Here is a 12,870-nt window from a genome sequence, read left to right on the forward strand (position 1 = left end):
CGCAACTCATCTCCCTCCTTTACACTCAGCTGTTCCTCAGCTACCAGGAGACGTGTCTGTGAAATAAGCAGTTCTGTATGTTGGAGCTGGCTGCACTTATAACAAATATATGCAGACAAGTTTCAAATGAACGGACACACACACCGACACACACACACACTGACACACACACACACTGACACACACACACACTGACACACTGATGCGGTGTGTGAGTGTGCAGCCGTGCTTCATGAGGCATTAAGCAGGTATCAGGTTGTGTTTCCATATGCTCCAGAGAGGACTCTGATAGTCCTATTATTTAATCTGCTGGTCATTCTAGACGCCGGGCAGGAGCCGTTTATCCAGACATAATTGAATGCTTCAGTGTGGGAGATCACCTTGGCTGTCTGTACGGACCGTGGTGCCAAAGCTGCACACTCACAAAAACACACAAAATAAATGTCTGTGAGTTGTGCACTACTTTAGGACACACACACACACACACACACACACACACACACACACACACACACACACACACACACACACACACACAAAATCAAAAGCAAAATACTTGTTCCGATCAATGATTATTGAGATAGATCATATCTGATGCAAACATTTCTTTCTGCCAAAACACTGCAAAAAAAGTTGAATTTCCCCAAAACTCATAAAAAACTCATAAGTTTGCTTAAAGAGAAAACTTCTTTAGCTTGTTTTTAAAAAACAAACTAGTTGGTTTATTCTAAATGTGTTAAAACAAATGAAGCTCCATCGACTTCATCAACTCTTTATTCAGCAGAAGTCAGATTTAGAGACCAGACGGACTTTCAGTGAATCTCAACAACATCTTTTATGAGATGTTAAAATCCCGTTAGAGAGAAAACATGTCAACAATCAAACATACAGCAAGTGTGCAAAGAAGACACAACAGTCATTATTTATAATTTATATCTACGTTTCCGTGACAATAACTGTTTGAGGCATGTCATACAGAGACATTTAAGAAGTTTAATTTGTTACATTATAAATTAATATTGTTTATTTTCTTTATGTTTGGAATCAGACACAAAATAAAGTTCAGGTCTGTGCAGCAGGTCGACAACTGGACTGGAAAGAAATCAGTTATATCTTCAATCAGACGTCCGTCTCTGACTCTGACTGACTAACATCTGCTCTTCTCTCACTGAATTTGAGCTGTAATTTTGACACATTATGTTTTTGTGTGTTTTCACCTGTTCCGCTGTTCTCTGGTCGGGTTTTCCACTCATGTGAGCAAAGCAAATCTTTACACCTCTTGTGTTAGAAACGTAACAGCAGTGATGGAATCAGTTGAGATTCCAGGTGTTGTGTTTTAGCTTCTTTGCCTTTAAGTCAGAATATAATGTGCAATAAACATCAAGAACATATAGACGTCTTTAATCTCCACTCTGAACCTTTATGCATTTATTGTGCAGTGAGCTGGAAACCAGATTTTGGAGAAAACTATGCTGGCAAAAAAAAAAAAGTTTCCCAGTTGCATATTTTCATCCCATCACATCCCTTTAATGTTTCACTACACTGAACACGACCTCCCAGAATGTTATCACACGGTCAAAGGTCACGTAGCCATCTGTCATCATCATCTTCCTCTTCCTTCCTCTCTTGGACTTTCCCCAGTGAGCACTGGTGCATCACAACTCACCATATAAACTCACTCTGGCTCTCACATTAGAAACTGCATGTTTGTTTGTTGATGAATCAGTATGAAATACTTTACAGTCTGATTTTAAACACGTATCAAGATAATTAAATGAGGTTATTTTAATTTCACTGACATTTAAAATACAGTAGGTTGATTAATACTTTATAATTATATATATATATATATATATATATATATATATATATATATATATATATATATATGTATGGCTGGTGTAAGTGCCTGTGTGTGGTAGTAATAACAGATCAAACTTACTGTAAGGAACACACTCATACTGGACCTCCAGGTATTTATATGTTCCAGGACAAGGATCAGGGAAGACGTCAGGGCCGGCCACCACAGCACACTGGGTCCGGTTGTTGCATCTGGACAGAGAAGATCAGCACAAGAGGAAGATATGATTAAAGATACATGTGATCAAACACACACAAAGAATATGTAGGTCTCTGTTAGTGTGAAGCACACAGACCCTGACATACAGCACATGTGATGTCATATACAATGAAATGTATTATAACCACTCAAATAATACGAGACATTCACCTTGACACACACTCAAGAGTCATCTGCGTTACGGAGCCTTTAGATTGACAAGAGAGCCGACAATATGTCCTCACTGGCACACCTGTTACACTAATGGCTGCTGAAGAGCCGCTGCACAAGGACACTTCTGACGTGTGTGTGTGTGTGTGTGTGTGTGTGTGTGTGTGTGTGTGTGTGTGTGTGTGTGTGTGTGTGTGTGTGTGTGTGCGTGCGAGAGCAAGAACCATAACCTATGGCTTTAAGAGTATTTTGCCCCAGACTCCAGATAATTAATTGTAATTACCAGGGGGGCTCTCTCCTCTGACACACAGAAAGTAAGTATTTCTCACTCTTATTAACGCAGGTTATGTGAGGCAGCGCACTTTACATATATTCCCTCTACGCCTGCGAGGGTTTGTGTTTGCATGCGTGTACGGGTGTGGCTATAAAAATGCACGCATGACATTTATGTGTAAGTGTTTGTAATTAAGGCCGGTCCCTGCAACAACAGATGATTTGTAGGGGACAGTTAGAGTCCATATATTATTATCATGATAGAAACATGCAATAAGGTAAAATGCTAGCCCACAGTGAAGTGCCACTTTATCTCAATGGCACTTCCTGGTTTAAATAAAGTATTAAAATAACGTGAATGAAGAATATATTATGTGCAAGAATAGGGACAAAGGACACATGAGGAGAAAATGTCTATTTTAAGAAGGCTGATGAGCCACTTCTCCTCTCATCTGAATATTTTCTTTCAATTAGTACAAGTGTTCTGTGTCTCCGTCTTCTCCTCTCTGCACACCTGTCAAACACACACATTTACATTCAAACATTCACATTCTCCCATTGAGATATTTTTAATGAGCATGCCGAACCCCTCAAGTCACTTTTCTTACACTATCATTCTACAATCTGCATAATGAAATATGCATGAGAGCTAATTTCATTTTTTGTTCAATATTCACATATAACACACACAAACTAATGTAAACCAGTACAGACGTACTGGTGTCTGTTGCCGACCGGTACGTCTGTACTGGTGTCTGTTGCCCATCGGTACGTCTGTGGTCAAGTGAAAAGTTATTGGAGTTTAAAAGGTTTAAAACTGTGTGTGTTAGGATGTCTGTCATATTCTAATAACAATACCCACCAGTCTTCTCCTCTCTCTCTCTCTCTCTCTCTCTCTCTCTCTCTCTCTCTCTCTCTCTCTCTCTCTCTCTCTCTCTCTCTCTCTCTACAATCCCTCCTTCTTTTCTCGCCTCTGTGCTTTTTAATTTCTTGCCCCGGTGCCTTCATCATCGGTCACCTGTCATCAGTGCAAATTGTGGACTGGGGGGACACAAACTGACACGCCACCACAACTTTGCTCAGAGCAGCCAGTGATGGAGACGACCGGTCGGCTCGCCGTGGTAAATCAGAGCGCACGGCCACGTCTCATGACATCACCAATTTACTGGCTTAAAGAACGGTCCGATAGCTCTGATGTCATCACGACAAGAGATGAGGACACGAGATTACAGCAGCTACCTGTTTCACTCACAAGTCTAAAAAAAAGAGGATTAATTATTTACATACACACACACAGACACACACACACACACACACACACACACAGACACACACACACACACAGACACACACACACACACACACACACACACACACACACACACACACACACACACACACAGACACACACATACACACACACACACACACACACACACACACACACAGACACACACATACACACACACACACACACACACACACACACACACACACACACACACACACACACACTGAACGTCGGTAACACCAGGAAACTCTGGGATTTATAAAAATGTCTCATCCATAAAGAAGAAAAAAAAAGAATCAAAGTGACAGAAAGAGATGCTGGTGAACCGGCAGTGAAACCACATGAAGCTAAAAAGTAATTGTACAAAGTCAACAGAAAGCATAAATAACTGAAATACAATATTAAAAAAAACAAAAATAAAACCCGACACCGACGCTGAGAACAACAGAAAGAGAAGATGTAAATGATGATGTTTGTTACCAGGTGTGAGTACGTGTGCATTTGTTTCTACTTCATGATGAAGCTTCGTTCACGACTGACTCATAAAGCTCTGGAGGTTATTGACGAGTATTTAAAATAGAGGCTATAGAGCAAAGATTTGACATAATCTCTCTCTCTCTCGCTCGCTCTATCTCTCTGCCATCACTCCTTCTCTCCGTCTATTTTTGCCTTCACTACCTTTTCTTCTTCTTCTCCTCTCTCTCTCTCTCTCTCTCTCTCTCTCTCTCTCTCTCTCTCTCTCTCTCTAAGCCAAGATAATAAACCAATTTCTTTCTCAGCTTTTGTCTTCCTCCTTTGCGCCGAGGAATTATTCTCTTCCGTTCCTTCTTCTTTGTCTCTCATTCTGACTGTCTGTTTATCTGTCTTAAACCCACTTAGCTGCAGTTTCCGAAGTCACACCCAGATATATGTGGTAGGCCTCTTATTGCTCTCTCTCTCTCTCTATCCTCTCTCCCTCCCTCCTTAATATCTTTCTCATCCCTATACCTCCCTCAGGGCGTCATCTCCAGCCTCCCTCTGTTTTTCCCTCGATCCCTCCATCCTTAGTAAAGCCTGTGCTGACGTCACCATTCAGTCTGAGCCAGTAGTCTGAGTCAGATCCAAAAAAGACTCCCTTATGTCCCCGGCACCTCATCGCCTCACTCGCTCTCAGTCTGCCAGTGTGTTTATCCAGCAGCCTCACACAACATAAAAACATCAGCAAAAATTCACAATTCACCTTCTCTCTCTGCTTTCTGCCCCACCATGAATGTAGATGCAGAAACATGCTCATCCCCCCCACAAACGCAGCTCTGCAACCTACTGCTGCCTTCATGAAATGCTTCTATCCTGTGTGTTTTCCTTGGTGTTGGCAGAAAAGCTCCTTTTTTAATTAGCATGACCACATCAAAACAAGGCAGTGGCCTGGATACCGCCTTGCCTGCTGGCTTTCTTCCCTGCAACGTGTAACACACACACACACACACACACACACACACACACACAAACAAACTATTCAGTAACAAAGCCGAGCTGTGGCAGGCAGGGAAAGAGAAAGCTGCGATGCTGCAGTGGCTGCTGCTGTTGTTATTGTCTCTGATGTTTTTCACTTTGTTTGGCAGACCTCCCTTCACTCCGACGCCGTCTCTCCGTTCCTCATATAAACATCACTGACTGACTGACTGACTGATGATTTGATGAGACTGACGCTGGGTAGATGACAGAGCATGTGTGTGATGTGTACACATATGTGTGAGCACATGCGTGTGTCTGTGAGCAGATGTAGAACGGAATAAATATTTGTGTGTGTGTGTGTGTGTGTGTGTGTGTGTGTGTGTGTGAGTGTGTGTGTGTGTGTGTGTGAGTGTGTGTGTGTGTGTGTGTGTGTGTGTGTGTGTGTGTGTGTGTGAGTGTGTGTGTGTGTGTGTGTGTGTGTGTGTGTGTGTGTGTGTGTGAGTGTGTGTGTGTGTGTGTGTGTGTGTGTGTGTGTGTGTGAGTGTGAGTGTGTGTGTGTGTGTGTGTGTGTGTGTGTGTGTGTGTGTGTGTGAGTGTGTGTGTGTGTGTGTGTGTGTGTGTGTGTGTGTGTGTGTGTGAGTGTGTGTGTGTGTGTGTGTGTGTGAGTGTGTGTGTGAGTGTGAGTGTGAGTGTGTGTGTGTGTGTGTGTGTGTGTGTGTGTGTGTGTGTGAGTGTGTGTGTGTGTGTGTGTGTGTGTGTGAGTGTGTGTGTGTGTGTGTGTGTGAGTGTGTGTGTGAGTGTGAGTGTGAGTGTGTGTGTGTGTGTGAGTGTGTGTGTGTGTGTGTGTGTGTGAGTGTGTGTGTGAGTGTGAGTGTGAGTGTGTGTGTGTGTGTGTGTGTGTGTGTGTGTGTGTGAGTGTGTGTGTGAGTGTGTGTGTGTGTGTGAGTGTGTGTGTGTGTGTGTGTGTGTGAGTGTGTGTGTGAGTGTGAGTGTGAGTGTGTGTGTGTGTGTGTGTGTGTGTGTGTGTGTGTGAGTGTGTGTGTGAGTGTGTGTGTGTGTGTGAGTGTGTGTGTGTGTGTGTGTGTGTGTGTGTGTGTGTGTGTGTCTGCCCGCATGTGCTCGAGTGCAGATGTGTTGAAGAACTATATAATTACAGAGCGAGTGAGAGCTGGGAACTAATCCTCATGAGTTGAAAGAGGTGTCTGAGAGTGAGTGACGCACACAAAAGCCTCAGCACAGTCCTCAGGAATCAACACTGGAATATATAGTGGAACCGTCCCACAACACTCTGTGAGTGATCTACCACACCGTGTGAACATGCTGAACACACTCAAACTTTCTGGAACGGTGTGTGAATATCGTAAACACACACACACATTCACTCCCTTATTCACTTCTTGAGTAATAGACACTAAATAGTGTGAGGTAATTGTGTTGTTCTGCATGTGACGCGCTGCATTGTGAGGTCATAGAGAGAAAGTAGTGAACATTCCACACACATGACTTTTTTCCTTCCTTTGTCAGAATTATTGAGGCACTTCTATCCTGTTTTTGATCCTGATTCTGTTTGATGTTTTTGCTGTTTTAACCTGAATTTAAAAGCCTAAATAGGAACAAATGAGCTTCAGCTAGATGTGCCTGTAAACATCACATCTGTTGCTCTGCTTTCCTTCATAGAACAATGTTTATCTGTATGGTCCCGCTTAAATGGACTCACAAATATGATCAAATATATAGTGCATATAAATTTCACACTCAGACTCTGGACACTCAAATGAAACGCAGCAAATAAATAAAGTGCACTTTGAACAACACTGGAGCAGTATACACACAACACTCTACAGTATACACACACTGTACCAGTAATGCATACTAACACACAACACTCTACAGTATACACACACGCTATACTGTAGCAATGCATACTAACACAAACACTCTACAGTATACACACAACACTCTACAGTATACACACACTGTACCAGCAATGCATACTAACACAAACACTCTACAGTATGTGACAAACATCATATAAACTATGTTTACAGAAAGTCAAACTGGAACTTTCAGCTTCTGTTCCAGAAGTAAGAAAACCTCGTTAAAACCCTGTTGACGTTTGTAACTGTGAGAAGTTTTTCTGAACAGTACGTCATGTGACTCGCTTCATATGTTTAGATAAGGATGGTAGTTTTTAAAGTAATGATCTAATATTGGTCTTTAACAAACACAATTTCCCATAATCCCTTGCTGTTCATGGATGAAAATTCATGGCTTGACATAAGAAGTTAGTCAAAGGGTCACAGCTAGTTAGACAGCTATAGGAACTATTTTAGAGGAAAGAGTTGAATGAATATGGACAAAAACTAAGTTATGATGCAGATAACCATGTTGCTGCTGTTGTTGCTGCTGTTGTTGCTGCTGTTGTTGCTGCTGTTGTTGCTGCTGTTGTTGCTGCTGTTGTTGCTGCTGTTGTTGCTAGAAGGCTTTTCTTGTTCATCATTGTTTTACATTGTTAAAAATCACAAAGGTTTCAGTTTCTTATAGTAACGGCTGTAGTGGATGACAAGTAGTGAATAATGAATAATGAAATATGAATAATATATATTAACATATATTCTGCAGGAATGTTCCAGAACACTGTTATTATCACTGCCTGTTATCAAACTGCTATCATGATGACTTTACATTCTGAAAACACTTTTGTCCAAAGGATGTTTTTTTTTTTTGTATCACATCATCATCATCATCTTCCTCAAAGACACTTCAACATGTAAACATATTGATCATTATATTGAACAGTAAACACACATCCTACTGTCCAATCAGCTGCAGGACAACAGATTCACACTATAAGGAATTTAACTGACTCAGACTTAGAATCACATTTTATTTAAAGTGTGTCTATCAGGAAGTGTGTCTATCTGCTCTCTTACTGTAAATACTGTTTGGTCTTTGCCTTGTTATGATATAACTCTTTTTTCTCTCAATAATATACATTTTATAACTTTATACATAACATTTATACATTTTATAACATATTTTTTTGGATATACAGTATTTTATGGGAGTGGTGACTGTTTCTTCAGACACTGATGATGTATTTGTGTATTTGTGTATTTGTGTATTTGTGTATTTGTGTATTTGTGTATTTGTGTATTTGGTCTCGAGTGTCACTGTGAATTAAACATATAATGACGTCAACATGATGGAACTAGTTTGGTATCTTTCTCTTTGTCATGTTGCCTGATGCAGATCCAGGAGGGTTCAAACATTTTGCAGTCAAATAAATACTCTGAGAGACTAAATCTAGTAATAAAATACAATAATATTGTATTTGGTGCAGAAAAATGTTGAGTATTTGAGTCGTGTGTAAACATTGAGGAGGACTGTGAGAACATTCTAGAAATGAACTATAATAATATGTTATTATCATTTCTAAATACTGTAAAAATACACATAAAAGAACAAGATTCTAGTGAAATTCCTATTACACATTTATTCATGAACATACCAAAAGTTTTTTTCTTTTATCTTTTTCAGAATGTATTTTATTGAAGAACATTTTCCAGTCCTGAACTGCCTTTGAAGATGTTTTATAAGTGTATTACTGAGCACCGTTTGGCTTCTCTTTTCACAGCAGAGGGAACATTGATGCTTCAGAATATTTCTGAAATCTCTTGCTAGAGCTCCCTCAGGGAGTTGTGCAATGGTCAGAACATGCAGTATGGACTGATGGTGCGCATAATGTCACTATCTTATTTTTCTGGGCTTGTTCACCCTCACTGTGAGGTAACTTGCAGAGAAACAGACGAGAAAAACATTTTCTGCTTTTGACAGTTGGACTCATTCATAAAGGCAGAATAAAGCAGAATATGGAGGTGATGTTTGGAACAAAGGAGGGAAAGTTAAAGGAGTTGATGATATTCAGGTATGTATCATATAAATGTGTTTAGCTTCTAACCAGCTTTGCCTTTTCTTTCATCAACAATATATGTTGTTCATTCTGTCTGAATGTAGTGACCATTAGACATTAAATCAACTCCATCCTTTATGTTTCCTCCACTGCAGTTCAACAGGAAATACTTTGAACCAGGATTTGGTTCCACAAACAACCTGACAAGATAATAACATTACAAGGTGCACTATACTGTATCAGTAGTCTAAATTATCCATAAAAATATAATGAACAACGTTTTGAAAAATGTTTCTTTTGTGAAGCTTAAAATCATTTCCAGAAGTAAAAATGAGAGATTGTAACACATTCTGAAGAAATGGGAAATATTGAGCAGAGAGAATAAAGCAACTGGAAAAAACATAAAATAAAAGATAGTTTGTGAAAATAACAAAAGGAAGCGGGGGGGGGGGGGGGGGGGGGGGGCTCTATGGGTCCTGGGGGGGTTCAGGAAACCCATTTGACAGCAGACGGAGGATAGTTACTGTAGGCCAACCATACACTGTCTCTCCCTCCATCTCTCATACATGAACACCACATATGAGCTTCCACTGCTGCTGGCCTCATTTCTGCTTTATTAGCTCCCTGATGTGTTTATACACACATATACAGCAGTGATGCTGCTTAGAGACGGACAAACGCAGTGATGAGAGTGGATGTTGAACTAAAACAGTAGATTGATGCAGAGGAACTGGCATGTTGTAAGTAATTGAACAGTGAGACGGGTTTGGTGATTGACAGAGAGAAGAGAGAGACAGGTGTGTGTTTGTGTGTGTGTGTGTGTGTGTGTCTACCATCAGGTATAGTGAAGCAGACGCCGACACCAACCTCACCATACTAAAGAAATGACAGATCTTTTTCTTTCTCCCACACACACACACACACACACACACACACACACACACACACACACACACACACACACACACACACACACACACACACACACACACACACACACACATACATACATTGAATGGTCCTTCAGTGTATTTCTGTCAGCTTTGCAGCAGCCTGTCAGACGAGCTGCAGGTACAATAATGTTGTTTTCTCTGCTGGGAAAAAGCTTTGAAATGTGTTACATTATTAATATTTGGCTGGAGGATGTCACTCTCTCCCATTTTTCACCCATTCTTTCTGAGTATGTCAAATGTCATTTTTGACATATAACATGTAATATATACTGTGTATACCATGAATACTTTATATGTTGTATGCCCAGTATGTAGCATGTCAACAGACTGTACCTCCCTGTGTATCCTCGTGCTCTTTGGACATATGAATTATATCCTGAAAGATGTCAGTGACAGAAAATGAAAGATGATCCAAAACCTCTCAAGTCAAGAGTGTTTTGATTCTAACTCCAATCCAACAAACTGCAGGCAAGTCAGTGAAAGCAGCTGCTTGCATTGACAACAACAGATAAAGATATGTTTTAAACCATGCAGTTGTAAGCTACATTTCTGCAGCCTGCATAATGCTCACGACAACAAATGATATGAAACAATGTTGTAGGGAAAGTAGTCAGGGAAGAGTAATCTGATTTCAGTACGACTACTGGAGATGAAAATAAAGGATCAATCCTGACGGGATATGTGGTTCACGTTAATTCAGCCTTTAAAAGGAACCTATTTTGTTGGTGAAAGCTAGCTCACATTCATTTTCATTTGCAGAAAATAACCTTTTGGGATAATTAACTATTGTAACAAAAATGATTAATAATATCATATGTCTATTCACAAACACATAATGACCTCTATCTCGCTAAGTAGGCTGACGGCCAAGTACAGTTTTTGAGCTCCGCCATCTCTCCTCCTCTCTCCTCTTTCACTGGTAACCATGGCAACTTCCACGTCGTCCGATTCCAGGACACACTCAGGGAGTCTTCCTCCTCATTCCACCTAGCAACATTCCTCTGCTGACATCCCTGTGTTTCTCTCAGCCTTACATATGTGTGTGCTTTCAATATACGACACCTCTTTCTCCACAGTTTAATCCGAGACCACCTGCTCGCACAAACTCCAAATCCTCCTAAAAGCTAAAAGACCAGTAGTGTTTCAGACAGCTGAGCTGTCTCTCCAGATTGGTGAAAAGCAGAGGAGCGTGTAAGACACCGATGCCGTCAAGACGTCGGCATCGACGACGCCACACCAAGAAAATGTCACGTAGGATTTATTCAACCTGGTGCAACAGAAATGCATTTTGTGTGTATGCATGTATGTGCATTTGCAGGGAGAAGTAGGGTTGTTCCTTGTGCCCTGGTCTGGTTTTGCACTTACATGTCAATGTCAAAGTATCAAGTCAGTCAGAAAGTCAGTCAGTGTATACATGCCAGCGTGTCTGAGGCACTGACTCACTCTGGATGTGTCACACTGTGTGTGTATGTGAAGGAGAGAGAGAGAGAGAGAGTGTGGTGTCTAGACCGTTCTCAAACCATTCTCCAGCAGCCATGTAGCTTAGGTGCTTGGTGAAGCATGATAACTAAGGTTAGCAGAGCCGTGGCGACAGGAGGAAAGGGTCAGACAGTGGAGACTTCGACATGTGGAAATACAGAGGTTCTGGGAGAACAGTACAACTGTCAGTCAGAGTGAACGTATATAATGTATATATGTGCATGCACAGTTGTGAGGACGTGGCTATGTGTAGGGGACAGTAATATTATGTGATGATGATATCACAAAGGAACATTTGTGTTAATTGCTGTCACATATATGAAGTTTCTGTATATGTTTCATGTGTATATGACTGTATATACTATATGCATCGACTGCATCTCTCTGTGTGCACGTGTGTACTTATGTATGTGTGTGGGCCCTAATTACCGCACTGAGCAAGGGTGACAGTTGGGCCCCCAGGGTGCCGCGGGGCATCTCCTGTAACCGTATGAGGGTGGCAGCACATACACACACAAACACACACATTAAGTAGGACATTTCCAGATATGACCTCATTCAGTGGGAAGCAGGATAGTTAATGTAGGGAGGAGAGAAGAAGAGTCAGGGATAGATATAATAACAAGATATAACTGTTAATATCCTTCCACCTCTGCAAGACATCACACACACACAAAACACACAGTAGTCACAGTCTGAGTTGCCTCAGAGCAAGACTTCAATTTACTAGATAATATTGTTTTTATGCTTAGAGTCATTGGACTGGAATGATGATGAAGAATGTCAGATCTATGTAAGGTTTAGAGCATTTATTTATCTGTCCTGCCTCTCTTCTTCTTCTCCTTCTGTGTTTACAGGAATGGATTAGACTCAAGTGGAGAAGACAGATGAAGTGCAGGTATGCCTATAAAAAAAAAAGTGGCAGACTGTAGGACATAGTTGACTGGTTACACAGAGCTGGACTGCAGCACATGGTTCACACTAGATTGCAGTCTATGATTCAAGTGGTTTTCTATAATTCAGCGAGTCAAAGGAAAAGAACTTCAGAGGTTTCTTTGCAGTCTCCCGCGTGAATGGTTCAAACATGCGGGTGCACACTTGCTAACTCTCTCACACACACACACACACACACACACACACACACACACACACACACACACACACACGTACACACACACACACACACACACACACACGTACACACAAAAGCATAGAACTATAGATGTAGGCATTCAGACACGTGTGCACACACAGGCATACACACACAAAGGCGTTCACACACTAGCACACTAGCCGG

The 12,870-nt window shown here is 41.1% G+C and overlaps 1 protein-coding gene across 8 annotated transcripts in view; it reads right to left on the reverse strand.

Moving 5' to 3' along the window:
* Window positions 1–12,870, reverse strand: part of adgrl3.1 (adhesion G protein-coupled receptor L3.1) — a 134,133-nt gene that overhangs the window by 73,924 nt on the left and 47,339 nt on the right. For all 8 annotated transcript variants that reach the window (XM_044345555.1, XM_044345550.1, XM_044345553.1 and 5 more), the window contains exon 5: window positions 1,943–2,052. In XM_044345555.1, coding sequence (XP_044201490.1) covers window positions 1,943–2,052 — 110 coding nt within the window. The remainder of the gene's footprint in view (window positions 1–1,942; window positions 2,053–12,870) is intronic.

Source organism: Thunnus albacares, chromosome 3 (assembly GCF_914725855.1).
Source record: "Thunnus albacares chromosome 3, fThuAlb1.1, whole genome shotgun sequence".
Classification (NCBI taxonomy): Eukaryota; Metazoa; Chordata; class Actinopteri; order Scombriformes; family Scombridae; genus Thunnus; species Thunnus albacares.